The sequence below is a fragment of the Diceros bicornis genome, chromosome 30 (assembly GCF_020826845.1).
Source record: "Diceros bicornis minor isolate mBicDic1 chromosome 30, mDicBic1.mat.cur, whole genome shotgun sequence".
NCBI classification, from domain to species: Eukaryota; Metazoa; Chordata; class Mammalia; order Perissodactyla; family Rhinocerotidae; genus Diceros; species Diceros bicornis.
This window is the reverse complement of record NC_080769.1, coordinates 11,314,816-11,331,472: the sequence shown is the minus strand read 5'-3', so window position 1 is coordinate 11,331,472 and position 16,657 is coordinate 11,314,816. Positions and strand designations below refer to the sequence as shown.

At 38.8% G+C, this 16,657-nt stretch overlaps 2 protein-coding genes across 2 annotated transcripts in view; both read right to left on the bottom strand.

Moving 5' to 3' along the window:
- Window positions 1-3,573: 3,573 nt before the first annotated feature.
- The window catches only part of LOC131394458 (olfactory receptor 7G1-like), a 34,945-nt gene continuing 21,861 nt past the window's right edge, over window positions 3,574-16,657 (bottom strand). The window contains exon 2 of the mRNA XM_058525831.1: window positions 3,574-6,156. Coding sequence (XP_058381814.1) covers window positions 5,220-6,101 — 882 coding nt within the window. The 5' untranslated portion in view covers window positions 6,102-6,156 and the 3' untranslated portion in view covers window positions 3,574-5,219. The remainder of the gene's footprint in view (window positions 6,157-16,657) is intronic.
- On the bottom strand, window positions 13,366-15,932 carry LOC131394453 (olfactory receptor 7G2-like). The gene has a single exon (XM_058525825.1). It carries the CDS (start codon window positions 15,844-15,846, stop codon window positions 14,908-14,910), a length of 939 nt encoding a protein of 312 aa, XP_058381808.1. The 5' UTR covers window positions 15,847-15,932; the 3' UTR covers window positions 13,366-14,907.

Genomic DNA, 16,657 nt, shown 5'->3' with positions numbered 1-16,657 from the left:
TAAAAAATATGTGTATATTTTATTAAATATTTATAAAATATTTATAAAATTTATAAAATATTTATTAAATAGTTATAAAATATTAAATATTATTCTGTTTATTTTTTTTTCTGTTTCTTTAAAAAAACAAATACTTGAAGTTGATATAGCAGAGCGTTAACAATCATTAATTCTGGAAAGAGTTAACAGGTGGTCATTGTTTAAAATTACACTGTCTATGTTGTTCTGATTATTTAAAACGTTTGGTAATTTTATAAAGAGAAACAAATAGACTAGGGAGGCAGCTTTAAGATTCTGTCTGGATCCCCTGAGACCTAAGATGCAGGCCACAGAGATAATACATAGGTACGTAAAGAACCAGGAATGGGAAGATAAGATCAACTTTACCACAGATGCTGCCCTCTCACCACAAGATGACAAGTAAATGTCAGAGAATTTCAAAACAGTTATCCTGTTTTAAAAAGAAGCATATTTCTTCTCTGGAAGAAATGGTCCTGGTCGTAGCAGAAATTGGGTGTAAGATTAGTAAATGAGTGGTTCTTGAGTATTGGCACAAAGTACAGGAAAATGCGTGAAGAAGATGACAGACAGTTAGGCAGGAGGACCACAGGTGACTTAGTTCTAACCATTTGATGTGTGTACTTTCTTCACAGCTTCCCCTGGATGAACCTGTCCTCATTTCCAAACATCAACTAAGGGACATTAAGTTACCTGTCTGGCATCACAATGGAATGATGCTTGACATCTCATCTGAGTATTCCACCTCAGATATCTGTCCTCAGGAACGGCAGAGGGATTGAGTGAGACCTGGGCACCTGGGCAAGAGGAATCACCCATGGGAAGATGCTCAGATGAGCTACTTCTTTTCATGGGAAGGACTGTTGAATGAGATGATAATAGGCAGATTGTAGTCTCTGTTTCCCTAGAGGTTCAATTTCCAAAGCTCCTCATTAGCCAAGCAATTTTATTGTCCTTGAGATCCCAGGACAGTGCAAATCCTTAAAGACCAAGACTCTAGATGGAAGGAGTTCAGAGTGGTTGCTTCCCTGACCACACGAGACCAGGTTTTCACCATCTACTTTTCTCCATCTGTGCCTGCTCATCTCCATTTCAAATTCTGCAAATATGGATACATCATTCTTTTCTAATTAGATTCCAGTCCTTTTTTTAGGTCTGAATGAAGGGATCTCTATCTAATCAATGACATCGGGAAGTCTGATACCAATTTTAGATGTGAAAATATAGTTTATATGTGTGCATATAAATAATATATTTAAAAATATTGCTAAGTTATTGCAGAATTGGAATCTCTCAGGAGTATTTCTGAGTCATTAATGTTTCCTGAATCTTAATTTTCACTGTGTATATTTATACAATAGATACTAATTTATTCTCTGTGAAAATTTTGTCTCTGATCAATGCAAACAGATCTGTTACTTCTTTATTAGATTTTCATAACCATCTTTTCCAATTTTTTCACAACAGTTTCAATGTAAATTTTTGTTCACAATAGGGGACTGCAGTTTTGAAATTATGTAAAGAAATCAAATGAATTAATAAGAAAAAGATAAATCAGTAGAAATACTACAAACGTAGATTTAAAAGAAAGGGAAATGAATACGTGAAAAGACTCTCAATCACATAATAATAAGAAATGTACCAATTAATGAAATAATTTTTATAGCCACTAGATTATCAGTACCCTTGAAATATTGGTGATGATATAGATCATCAGGACCTTCTCATATGTGTGTAATTGATTCAATCACTTAGGATTACTCTTTGGAACAACCCAAAGGAAAATTCCTACTCCTTTATCCCCAATAATTCCATTGCGAGTATAAAACTCTCTCTCATTTCCACCAAGAGACATATATGTGACAATATTCAAACAGATTAATTCATAACATCAGAAAACTAGAACAAACGAGACTTCCATCAATATTGCACAGAATATCTACTTTGGAAAGTCACCATACATAATGTAAAAACACAGAGGATTGGAAATAGTGATTCTTATGCCCAGAACGGGATTAAATCTCAAAAGTACAATAATGAGAAAAACAATGAGGATGAAAAATTGATACATTTTGATTGATCTTTTAACAAGTTTGAAAAGAGACAGACTATAAATTGGATAGGAACATACATTTAAGTGATAGGACAATGACATTTAAATCCTATTGCCAGTTTCCTAGGGAAAATATAATCAAAAATTGACAATTTTATAGGATTCAACCCAAAAAAACAACTTCAAAGAACATAAGTCAGAATTAGCAGCGTTTGCCCCTGGAATCAGAGAGGGTAGTGTAAGTGGGAGACCACTTAGGTGGATTCTGTGGTGATGGCATTGCTCTATTTTTAACCTTTGGAAAGATATATATGTTTTTATTATGTGACTATCCTTTCAGAACTACAGATCGATTTTATGCAAAATTTAGTACATGCTATATTAAAAAGCATATTGAGGAAATGTCTGATGTCTCCCTAATTCTAAACACATTCTCCCATATTCTTCTTTTTTCTATTTTGTGTGTGTGTGTGTGTGTGTGTGTGTGTGTGAGGAAGATCAGCCCTGAGCTAACATCCATGCCAATCCTCCTCTTTTTGCTGAGGAAGACTGGCCGTGAGCTAACATCCATGCCCATCTTCCTCCACTTTATGTGGGACGCCGCCACAGCATGGCCTGACAAGCGGTGCATCCGTGCACGCCCGGGATCCGAACCCCGGAGCACCAGCAGCAGAGCATGCACACTTAACTGCTATGCCACAGGGTCAGCCCTCCCATATTCTTTTATACTGAAGTCACGCATCTCAGATTTCAGAGGTCACCAGAATTTCACAGAGCACTTATTAAAAATGCTTATCTGATCTAAAGATGTTTTTTAATTCTTTCAATTTTTTATAAAAATGGGCCATACTTTGGGAATATTTGAAATATAATTCTGAGTGTAAAAACGAATGCACATCCCTCACAAGTTTCCTCAGAGGTTCAAAGTCAGTAGTTCTTTCTGGAAGTCAGGTACACCTCAGTATGAACACAGGTCTCAGGTGATTCATCTCTGCAGCTGTTCTGTGGACATTAGTGGAGGAAGCTCTGCACTAGCAGATACCTCAAATGCCAGGTAGGGAGATGTTTCCTAATGTGGTGCTGAAAAAGGATACCTCCCTCAACCTCCACTGATGACCAGAACAGAAAGCTCTCCAGCAACAACTTGGATTCTCATTTGAAACCTGCACTGTTTTCACCCCTTCACCCACAGAGATGATTCTAACTTATGGTCCTGGTTTTTTGTGCTTATGGGAAAAGTAATTCTTCTAATCTTGACAAGTATCCTTTTCTCCTCTCTTGTGTTACACTCAACATCTCTTTGTCAAAGGAAAGCAGTTTTGCATAGAATAACCGTCCTCATAAAGACACACTAAAAAGGATTGCATTAGAACCCTAAGACTGCACCCAATGCTTTATGACATAGATGAGATAATTAATGTTATTCAATTATGTTTCTTTGTGTGGGCTCCACCAGAGATGTGTAAGATCTCTTACACAGATTACTGTGTAAGATACACAGTAATAAAAGATGACCAAGGACAAAAGTGAAAACCCAGATATATTCTTATAAATAAGTCAATGAGAATGTTAACAGCACTAAGATTCCAGAAGGAGATTACCAACCTTTGCCCTGCTTATCTAATAATTATTTATTTTATTACTCAGACCGGAAAAAGCAACTGATAAATATAGCAATAAAAGAAAACAAATCTAATTGCTGAAGCAAGTAGTAAAAGTATGAGAGACCAATAGGATTACAAGATTTAAGAATACATAGGCAAGGGGCTGGCCAGGTGGCACAGAGGTTAAGTGCGCTGCGCGCTCCGCTTCAGTGGCCCGGGGTACGCGAGTTCGGATCCCCGGCACACACTGACGCACCTTGTCAAGCCATGCTAAAGGGGCGTCCCACGTAAAGCAGAGGAAGATAGGCACGGATCTTAGCCCAGGGCCACTCTTCTTCAGCGAAAAAAGAGGAGGATTGGCATCGGATGTTAGCTCAGGGCTAGTCTTCCTCACACACACAAAAAAAGACTATATAGGCAAAGTATGGAACACAATGACAGCAGTTAAACTTTATTGAGTACTTAGTAGGTGTCAGGCAGTGTCCTAAGTGTTTGTAGTGCTTATGCGGATAGACTTCCTAGCAGGATTTTCACTCCATATTGTCAGTCTGAGACTCTCATAGCAATCATTTTCTACACACCAAGAATTAGATTAAGTAGGTAATATATGATCCTATTCTCAGTGAAGAGATTAAAGGGGATATATTCTGGATGATTCCGTGCAATGTCAAGTAAAAACGGAGCCAGAGTAGGACAGTCAGATTTCTGTCTCTGGGCATCATGCCTGGATATGATGCCTGTATGTGTTGCAGCTGTGTGGACCCATGGGGGTAACTAGCCCAAGACATAGCCACCAAATAGAACAGTGAATGAATTTTCCTCTACATTCCCTACCTCTGAAGCCCTTGTCAATAACATAACTCGCTTTATTGTTTGTGTATATTAGAATCAGGGTTACTTTCTCTTAGTACAAACAAGGGCTTCCTCACTGATCAAGATCAAATGTTTCACAATCATCTCAAACCACTTGAGATAATCAAATTAAGCAATTGTACAGATAATGAAACTGAGTGTAGTGAATGCTGATGGTGCCTTTGCACAGATACAGTTTTCTAGTGACCAGTCTTGGAAATTACTGAATTAGGTATGAAAGATAAGCTACTCCCATGTCTCACAGTAGGATTATTTCTGGGGTGCATTCATATGCCACTAGTTATGGAATCGGCAGAATCACGTCTCGATGACCACACACTTGTTTGGATCCTCTCCCTGACCCACCCAACTTCTCTACTTTTCTTCTTCTGTGGAATGCTCATACAAAATCACTAAAATCTTTGCCTCAGGTTCAGCTCAATGGACCTGACCAAAGAAACTGAACTTAGATAATGGAACCCATTTTTGAAACATCACAGAGCTATACCAAGAGCAAGTCAAGTTTCAACCCCAAGTTAAAATTCACTTACCTGTTATGTTATCTGGTTACTTTAGAAAAATATAATGATGCAAGAATCAGGCATCCTGGCTCACCCAATATTTCTGCCACTTTGAGTCATTCTAGGAACCCCAGGCCTAAGCAGATGACACAATCAAGAAGGAAAGGTATTCTAGATACTGATGAGTGTCCTCAGGGCTCCCTTCATGTCCCTGTTCCTCAGGCTATAGATGAAGGGGTTCATCATTTGAGGGAAAATAGTATACATCATTGAAACCACTGCAGTGATTCTGGAAGAGTTAGTAAGAGAAGAACTAAAGTACACGCCAAAAGCTGTCCCATAGAATAAGGATACAACTGCAAGGTGAGACCCACAGGTGGAAAAAGCTTTAAACTTTCCACCAAGTGTTGGCATTCTCAAAACAGAGGAGACTATTTGAAAATAAGAGAAAATGATTCCACACACAGGAATGCCACCAAATATGCTGGATGCAAAATATATCAGAATGTTATTGATGAGGGTATCAGAACATGCAAGCTTGGTGAGCTGAACAATTTCACAGAAGAAGAGGGGGATTTCCAGGTCTGTGCAGAAGGACAGTCGCAACACCATCAGACTGTGGAGGAGGGCATCCATAATGCTAATAAACAGGGAGAGAAGAATCAGCAGTCCGCAGAGGTGGGGGTTCATGATGACCATGTACCTTAGTGGGTGACAAATGGCCACATAGCGATCATAGGCCATTACTGAAAGAAGACAACTATCCAAAGTTGCAAAAGCCAGGACAAAGCAGACCTGTGTGAGGCAGCCTGTATAACTGATGCTCTGATTCTGAGCTTGGACGTTCCTCAGGATCTTTGGGATAGTGGTTGTGCTTAAACAGATGTCAATAAAGGACAGATTGGAGAGAAAGAAATACATGGGGGTGTGCAGGTGGGTGTCAGAGCTGACAACCAGGATGATGAGCAGGTTTCCTAGGATGGTGACCAGGTACATGGACAGGAACAGGCTGAAAACAAGTGATTGCAGTTCTGGACTCTCTGTCACTTCCATGAGAAAGAATTCTGAAACAACTGTTTCATTTCTGGGTTCCACGTTGTTGATAAATCTAATGGAAAAGATGTGGTAACAAGACAATGAAATGTGTGATCCCTAGACAAACAGCCAGGGCATCACCAGAGGGAAAAACATCTTGGGAGGGGAAGGAGACTAATGAAGAGAAAAAAAAAAGGAGTGCCTTCTGTGCGCCTATTTTTCTGTTACATTTTTTAAAAACCTAAAGCTGATATAGCAAAGTATCAACTATTAATTCTGAGAATGGTTAAGAACTGACTGTTTTTTCTTTTTCTTTTTTTTAACTTACACTATCTGTGTTGCTATGATTATTTAAAACCTTTGGTAATTTTATAATGAGAAATAGATAGAGTAGGGAGGCAGTTTGAAGATACCATCTGGATCTCCAGGGACCTCAGAGACAGGCAACAGAGATAATACATAAGTATGACAAGAACCAGGAATGGGAAGATAAGGTGAACTTCACTAACCTTTCTGCCTCACACCACCACAGGAATGTGAGAAAATGTGAGAAAAGTCTATAAAAGTCACCTAGTTTTAGAAGAGGCCAATTTCTACTTAGGAAGACAATGCTCTTGGATATAGTAGAGACTGAGTATGAGATCAGTAGATGAGAGGTACATGATTATTGGTGCAAAGTATGAGGACATGGGAAGAAGATGACAGACAGTTAAGCAGGAGGACCATGGGTGACTTAGCTCTAGTCATCTGATGTATGTACTGTCTTCACAGATTCCCCTGGATGAACCTGTAGTAAAACACCTGCCCTCGTTTCCGAATATTGACTAAGGGATAGTAAGTTACCTGACTGGCATCACAGTGGAATGAGGCTTGACATCTTCTCTGGATGTACCATCTGGGAGATCTGTCCTCAAGAAAGGCAGAGGGATTGAGTGAGATCCAGCCTCCTGGGTAAGAGGGACCATCTACGGGAGGAGACTCAGGTGTGCTACTACTTTTCTGGAAAAGGTCTGTTGACTGAGCTGGTCACAGGCAGTTGCAGTCTCTGTATCCCTAGAGATTCAATTTCCAAAACTCCTCATTAGCCAAGCACTTTTTTGTCACTGAGATCCCAGGGCAGTGCAAACCCTTAAAGACTAAGACTCTAGACAGGAGGAATTCAGGATGGCTGCTTCCCTGACCCTATGAGACCAGGCGTACACCATCTACTCATCTCCATTTCAAATATGTTGCAAACATGGACACACAATCCTTCTATGATTGGATTCCAGTCTTCTTTTTTTAAGCAGGAACAAAGTCGTATCTATCTAAGCAATGATATCAGGAAGTCTGATTCCAATTTTGGGTGTCAAAATATAGTAGGTATGTGGATTAAAATAATACTTTTAAAAATATAGCCAAGTTATGGTAAAGTTAGAAAGACTCAAGAGTTGTTTTTTCTTTCCAAGTGTTACTGAATGTTTCCTGACTTAACATTCACTATGTATATTCTATACAATCAATTCTAATGTATTCTGTATGACAATTCTGTCTTGATCAACACAGACAGCTGTTAGTCCCTTTTTAGATTTTCTCAATCATCTTGTCTAATTTCATCACAATAGCTTCAATGTACATTTTTCTTCACTTCAGAGGATGGTGGGTGAAATTATGCTTCTTGATTTTTAATAGAGTTGTAAGAAGTTAAAATGCCATGAGAAAGCACTTGTGTTCAGGTATAATCTCAGTACATTTAGTTAGGGTTCACCCATTATCTAATTGGTAGGGATGATATTCCATGTTAATGTTAATTAAAACGTTTTTAATCTTTAATGAATTCAATATTTTCATGTGTTTATCAATTTATATCCTCTATTGTTAATGCTTCTGTATGAACTTTGTTAACCTACAATAGTCTTGATACAAGATGGCATTGTAATGTCATCCTTTAACCTTGTATGCTTCAGACACATGCAATAATAGTTAAAATACAAAAAGACACAGAGATATAAAATATATAAAACCAAGGGCACAGGTGGAGGTTTGTTATTCAGAAATGTGAGTGAACACAAAAGTTGTGGACACTGCCTGGAACCATGACTGTGGACTTAAAACAGCAGAAAGTTTCAAAAAAGCCTCCAAAGCAGACCTGAATCAAGCTACCTGATGGTTTGGTGGCTGGGTGTTTGATATTCTCAAAATCACAGAGCAGCAAGAATCAGTTGCAAGACTGAATTCAAAGCTAAAGGACTGGTGATTGATAAGGGCAACTGTGAATCTGCTGGTTGATAAAGCATGAGCACACAAATGGAAAGAGAGAGAAGTAAAAACCTAGCAATTAAAATGAATTTGCAGTTCAAAATTTAAATACCCAAGAAGAATATAATCCTAAAATGGAGAACCTACAAAACCGAGAATCAGAACATCAATTCATTCCAAGACAAGAATTTTAAAATAAGTGTTTGCTTTTTGTATGTGGCTTCTTTCACTCAGCATAACAGTCTTTGAGAATCATACAAGTTGTTGGCTGTATTAATATCTCATTCCTCTTTATTGCTTTATTCTATTATATTGATGTACCGTAGTTTACATATGCATTCTCTACTGAAGTACATTTAGGTTGTTTCATTTTTTTGTCAATTATGAATAGAGCTACTATAAGTATTCACGCACGGGTTATGATGACTTATGATTCTATTTATATGACATTATGAAAAATACAAAGCTATGAGGATGGAGGACAGATTAATTGTTCACAAAGATGAAGGAGCATGTGACTACAGTGGTAACAAGTTAGTTTACATGTGTTAAAATACAAATAACAGTATGCAAAAAGTGCATTTTACTGTATGGTAATTTTAAAGATAAACTTTTGAAAGATTAAAACATGAGTAAAGATAGCACTCTAAGATGGACAGTGCATTTAAAAAATAAAGATTCTAAGAGATATTTACACACTCATTCATAGCTGAACAATTCACAATAGGCAAGAGATAGAAGCAACCCATGTGCCCATCAATGGAAGAATGGATAAACAAAATAAGGTGAATGTATAAACAATATTTTATTAGCCTTAGAAGGAAGGAAATTCTGCCACGTGCTACAACGTGGGTGAAACTTGCGAACATTAGGTTAAGTGAAAAAAGCCAATCACAAAAAGACAAATCCCACTGGTATGAAGTATCTAAAGTACTGAAATTCATAGAAACAGAAAGTAGAATGGTGGTTACCAGGGGCTGGGAGGAGGTGAAAAAAGAGACTTGTTGTTTAAAGGGAATAGAGTTTCAGATTTGCAAGAGGAAAAAGTTCTTATACTTAACACTACTAAACTCTGCACTTAAAAATGGTTAAGATGGCAAATTCTATGTTATGTGTATTTTTTGTTTGTTTGTTTTTTTGGTGAGGAGGATCGGCGCTGAGCTAACATCTGTCAATCCTCCTCTTTTTGCTGAGGAAGACTGGCCCTGGGCTAACATCCATGCCCATCTTCCTCCACTTTATATGGGACACCGCCACAGCATGTCTTGACTAGCAGTGTGTCAGTGAACGCCCAGGATCCGAACCGGCGAACCCCGGGCCGCCACAGCCGAGCGCGCGCACTTAACCGCTTGCACCACCGGGCAGGCCCCCTGTTATGTGTATTTTAATACGATAAAAAATATACATAAATAGGTGAAACAAATATTGCAAAATATTAACAACTATTGGATCTCAGTAGTCAGTAAATGTGTGTTCATTGTATTATTCTTTCAATTTTTCTGTATGTCTGAAAATTTTCACAATAAAAAGCTGGGCAAAAAAGGATATATATTGTATGATTCCTCTTACATGAAATATCCTGAGTAAGAGCTTTCATACAGACAGAGTTTTCATAAAGACAGAGCATACATACAGACAGAGATTGCTGGGACAGAGGCAGGAGGAGAGACTGAGGTGATGAAAAACTTGTGGAAACAGATAGTGATAATGGCTGCACAACATTGTGAATGTAATTATGCCACCAAATTGCATGCTTAAAATCATTAAAATTGCAAATTTTATAGTATATGTGGTACCACAATTAAAGAAAAACAGACTGATGGGCCGGCCCAGTGACACAGCGGTTAAGTATGTGCACTCCACTTTGGCGGCCTGGGGTTCACAGGTTCAGATCCCAGGCTTGCACCGACGCACCGCTTGTCAAGCCATGCTGTAGCGGTGTCCCATATAAAGTAGAGGAAGATGGGCATGGATGTTAGCCCAGGGCCAATCTTCCTCAGCAAAAAAAAAAAGAGAGAGAGAGAGGAGGATTAGCATCGGATGTTAGCTCAGGGCTGATCTTCCTCACACACACACACACAAAATAGACTGAGCATGTAATAGGTATTTTATTTCCATTACAGAATTTCAATACCAGCTTTTCCAAATTTCAAAGTAGTAGATTCAACGTATTTGTTCCACATAATTATGGACCACTCATTGAAATTATGGTCCTTTTTGTTATCAATATCGTTACTGTTAAGTTGTGAATTATCAAAGAATCAAATTATGAAACAATGTACCTTGTGGTTGTAATGAGCAGAGTTTGGGGCTTCTTTGCCAACCACAGTAAACATATTTTTAGCTGACTGCTGTGCTATAATTATTAAGACGTGTTGTATTGGTGTATGGGTAAATACAAGACCTATTGATCAGAAGACAGAGCCCAGAAAGAAGCCACCACATAATTGGGCAGTTTATGTAGGAACATAAAAATGAATTTGGATCCTGCTTCACATCAAAGGGAAAACTAAATTCCAGGAGGGTTCATGCTTCAAATGTAAAAGCCAAAAATGAAAGTTCTTCAGGACAATCTACTACGGGTTTCATAAACAAGACCAATTGAGTACAAGCCATTATGGAAAGTATTGACAAACTATATTAAAATGAAGCACTTGTAGTCATTCAAAAGAAAACTATAAAGGATATCCAAAAAGAAGTCATACACTTAAGGAAAAAATTTGGAATGCATATAACTGACTAAGACTAATATCCTGATTATATAAAGAACTCATAAGAATTAATAACTAGGGCTGACCCCGTGGCTTAGCGGTTAAGTGCACGTGCTCCGCTACTGGCGGCCTGGGTTCGGATCCCAGGCGCACACCGACGCACCCTTCTGCAGCAATGCTGAGGCCGCCTCCCACATACAGCAACTAGAAGGATGTGCAGCTATGACATACAACTATCTACTGGGGCTTTGGGGAAAAATAAATAAACAAATAAAATCTTTTAAAAAAAAGAATTAATAACTAAAAGATCAACAACTCAGAAGAATTACCACAAATAGATAGTTTACAGAAAAGAAAAAATACGTGTGAAAATACTTTCAACCATGTAATAAGATTATACCAGTTGATGAATAATTTTTATTTTATTTTATTTATTATTTTTGTGTGTGTGAAGAAGATTGGCCCCAAGCTAACATCCAATGCCAATCCTCCTCTTTCTTTTTTTTTTTTTTTTTTGCTGAGGAAGATTGGCCCTGGGCTAATATCTGTGCCCATCTTCCTCTACTTTATATGGGACGCTGCCGCAGCATGGCTTGACCGGTGGTGTATCGGTGCATGCCCGGGATCCAAACCTGTGAACCCCAGGCTGCCGCCGCTGAAGCTGAGTGCGCGCACTTAACCACTGTGCGCCATCAGGCCGGCCCCGATAAATAATTTTTATATCCACAAAATTGTCAGTATAAATTAAAAATGTGTTGGTGATGACACGGATCAACAGGAACATTTAGTATGGGTGTGAATTTGTTCATCCACTTAGGAAAACTCTTGGGGAGTACCCAAAGGAGAATACATATTCCTTTCTTTTTTTTTTTTTTTTTGTGAGGAAGACCAGCCCAGAGCTAACATCCAATGCCAATCATCCTCTTTTTTGCTGAGGAAGACTGGCCCTGGGCTAACATCCTTGCCCATCTTCCTCTACTTTATATGGGACGCCGCCACAGCTTGGCTTGACAAGCTGTGCCTCTGTGCGCGCCCAGGATCCCAACCAGTGAAGCCCTGGCCACCGCAGTGGAGCACGCGCACTTAACGCTTGCGCCACTGGGCTGGCCCCTGCATAGTCTTTTTAACCAATAATTTCACTCAAATATAAGACTCTTTCTCATTTCTACCAGGAGATGTACAAAAGAATATTCAAACATATTTATTCATAATAGCAAAAAAGCAGCTATAAGCACACAAAATTTCCAACAAGATCATAAAGGATCTAGTTTGAAACATCACCATACACAATGCAAAAATACAGGGTATTAGAGATAAATCACTTACTAATACACTCAACAATGTCACTGAATCTCAAAAGTGCAATAAGGAGAAAAACAATCAGGACACAAAATTCATGTATTAATGTTAAACATTTAACAAGTTTGAAAAGAGGCGAATTTCTAAATTGTGAAGGAATACATACACAGACGATAAGACAGTGATATTTAATCCTATTGACAGTTTTTTAGGGTAAATATGATCAAATGCTGGCAATTTCACAGGATTCAACCTAATAAAAGAACATCAAAGAAAATGACTAATAAAGAATTCAGGATTGTCTTTGTCAATAGGAGAGGAGAGGGTGATGTGAGTGGTAGACCATTCAGTTGGATTCTATAATGATAGCATTGCTTTATTTTTAACCCTAGGATGGGTATATGTGTGGTTATGTTACTGTTCTTTCAGAACTACACATAGATCTTATGTACTACCTTGCATATTATATTTCAACAAGTAAAATTGAGAAAAGGCCCTTCCATATTCCTAATTCTAAATATATTTTCCCGTGTTTTTCTAATATGAAAGTCATGGAACTCAGACTTCAGAGATCATCAGAATCTCACAAAATGCTTATTAAAAAGTCTCATTACTCACGTCTCCCCAGAGGTTCAACATCAGTAGTTCTTGCTGGAGGACAAGGATATCTCCTTTGTATGAAGGAAGGTCTCAAGTGATTAACCTCTGCAGCTGTTCTGTGGACATCAGTGGAGGAAGCTCTGCACTAGAAGATACCTCAAGCGCCGGGCAGGGAGCTGTTTCCAAGTTATGGTGCTGAAAATAAAACCAATCTGAAATTCCACTGATGACCAGAACAGAAAGCTCTCCAGCAACAACTTTGATTCTCATTTGAGACCTCCATTGTTTTCACCCTCTCATCTTCTGTGATGATTCTAACTCATGGCCCTGCTTTTTTATGCTTATGGGAAAACTGATTCTCCTAACTCTGCCGCCTTACCTTTTCTCATCTCTTGTCTCACACTGAATATCTCCTTGTCAAAGTAGTTCTCCATAAAATAACTTTCCTAATAAACACATTAAAAAGTTTTGCATTAGAGCCCTAAGACTGCACACAGTCCTCTATGACATCAACGATACAATTAATTTTATTGAATTATGTTTCTCTGTGTGGACTCCACCAGAGATGCGTAAGAAACACAGCCATACAAGATGACTAAGGGGAGAAGTGAAAACTCAGATACATTCTTACAAATAGATCAACAAGGTTTCAAAGCAAATAAGATGCTAGAAGATTACTTACCTTTTCCTGCCTACATAATTATTTATTTTATTACATTACTCAGACTAGAAAAAAGCAACTGATAAATATAACAATAACAGAATACAAATCTAACTGCTGAAGCAAGTGGTGAAAATATGAGAGACCAACAGGATTACAAGACTTAAGAATATAGGCAAGATATGGAACACAATGATAGTAGTTAAATTTTATTGAGTACTTACTAGGTGCCAGGCATTGTCCTAAGTGTTTGTAGTGCTTATGGAGGTGGACTTGCCAACAGGAGTTGCACTCCATATGGTCAGTCTAAGGCTCTTGTTGTAATCATTTTCCTCACACCAAGAATTAGATTAAGTAGGTGGCACATGATCCTACACTCGGTGATGAGATTAAAGGTGATGTCTAATGGATAATGCCATGGAAATGTCTATTATATATAGATCCTCTATTAATAATAGGCTCAGGGAAGGACAATCAGTTTCCTGTCTCCAGGAATCATGTCTATATATGATTGAGACCTGCATCTGTTGCAGTTATCTGGCTTCATGAAGGGAACCAGCCCTAACTGAAGTGACTTCATAGAGGACTGAACAAATCTCTACTCTCTCACTCCTGTACATTCCCTACCTCTCAAGTCCTTGTAATGAAAGATAACTCTCTCTTTTATAAACTCTCTTTATTGTTTGAGCATATTAGAGTCAAGATTTCTTTCTCTTGTTAGAAACTAAGTCTGCCTCACTCATCAAGTTCAAATATCTCACAATCATTTCAAACCACTCATATAACCTAATCACAGTGATTTTACAGATGATGAAGCTGAGTATTGTGGATGCTAATGTTGCACATGTACAATTTACCACTGACCATTGTCAGTAATTACTGAAGTAAGGTATGAAAGATCAGCCACCACATCTCATAGTAGGCTTAACTGTTGGGTGCAATTCACATGGCGCTATCCATGGGATCAGGCAGAATCTAGTCTCTGCGATGACCACAGCCCTGTTTAAGTCTTTTCCCTGACCTATCCACCTCCTTTCACTTCCTTTGTGCTGAGAACATTCTCACAAAATTACTATACCAAGAAACTCCTGCCTCAGATTCAGCTTCTATGAAGCCTGAACAAAGAAACTTATCTTAGACAATGGAAATCATTTGTCAAACATCACACAGCTAGACAAAGAGCAAGTCAGGTTTCACCCTCAGTTAAAGTGCACTTAGCCATCATAATACCTATTCATTTAAGAAGAACTTGGTGATGGAGGAGTCAGGCATTCTGGCTCATTCTAGTGAACCCAGCCTAAATTAGATGACACAATCACAGGAAAGAAGGTATCCTACCAATGAGTTTCCTCAAGGATCCCTTCATGTCCCTGTTCCTCAGGCTGTAAATAAAGGGATTCATCATGGAAGTGACCACAGTGTACATCATTGAAGCCACTGCCATCTTCCTGGAAGAGTTTGTCACTGCAGAACTAATATACACTCCAAAAGCTGTCCCATAGAACAAGGTAACAACTGAGAGGTGAGACCCACAAGTGGAAAAAGCTTTATACTTTCTCCCTGATGATGACATTCTCAAGATAGAGGAAACAATTTGAATATAAGAGAAAATTATTCCAGAAAGTGGAACACCAGCAAATACATTAGCAGCAAAATATATCAGAACATTATTGATGAGGGTATCAGAACATGCAAGCTTGATGAGCTGAACAACTTCACAGAAGAAAAGAGGGATTTCCAGGTCTGTGCAGAAGGACAGTCGCAACACCATCAGACTGTTGAGCAAGGCATCCACAATACTAATGAACAAGGAGAGTAGAATCAGCAGTCCACAGAGTCGGGGGTTCATGATAACTCTGTACCTCAGTGGATGGCAAATGGCCACATAGCGGTCATAGGCCATTACGGCAAGGAGAAAATTTTCCCAACAAACAAAAGTCAGGACAAAGCAGATCTGGCTGATGCAGCCTGCATAAGTGATGCCCTGATTCTGTTTTTGGATGTTCACCAGGATCTTTGGGATTGTGGTTGTGCTTAAACAGATGTCAGTAAAGGAAAGATTGGAGAGAAAGAAATACATGGGTGTGTGGAGGTGGGAGTCAGAGATGACAGCCAGGACAATGAGCAGGTTTCCCAGGACGGTGACGAGGTACATGGACAGGAACAGGCTGAAGAGTATGGTCTTCAGTTCTGGATCCTCTGTCAGTCTCATGAGAAGAAATTCTGAAACGTCTGTTTTGTTTCTGGGTCCCATGTTGTTGATGCATCTGGTGGGAGAGATGTGGTCCCTAGACCAGGAGCAAGAGTATCATCTGAGGCAAACACCATCTGGGAAGAGAAGGAGTCAAATGCAGGGCTGTTTCCTGTATGCGTGTAATTTTGTTATTTTGAAAACAGACCGCAAGTTAATAAAGCAGTATGTCAACAGTTATTAATTCTAGAAGGGGTTAAGGAATGATCACTTTAAATATTACACTGTCTGTGCTTTTCTGATTGTTTAAAATATTTTGTAATTTTATGAGGAGAAACAGGTAGTCCAGGGAGGCAGGCTGATGACGATATCTGGATCTGCACCTCCTTCCCCAGAGACCTCACAGCCTGGAAACAGAGATAGTACAAAAGTGTGTTAGAACCCCAGAATTGGAAGATGCAGTGAAACTGACAAAACCTTGTCTCTATGACCACTGTAAGAACTAAGTAAATGCCAGTCAATTTTATAACAATCACTATGTTTGCAGATGAGGGTATTCCTGCTGAGAAAATTGTTCTTTGCCATGGTAGAGACAGTACGAGACTAGCAGAATGAGGGTTGTTTGAGCATCGGAGGAAAGATACAAGGGAACATGTCAAGAAGAAGGAAGACAGGCAGGAGGCAAACGTATGTCTTAGTTCTCATCATCTGATGCATGTATGCTCCTCACAGTTCCCCCTGGATGAACTTGTAGTAAAACACCTGCCTTCATTCCCAAACATTAACTAAGGAACATTAGGTTACCTGGACGACATCACTGTGGAATGATGCTGGACATTTCTCCTATATATTGAATGATGGAGACTGAAGCTAT

Bases quoted from the DNA above. Each gene is read 5' to 3' on its own strand.
- LOC131394453 (XM_058525825.1), bottom strand. From the start codon at position 15,846: ATGGGACCCAGAAACAAAACAGACGTTTCAGAATTTCTTCTCATGAGA.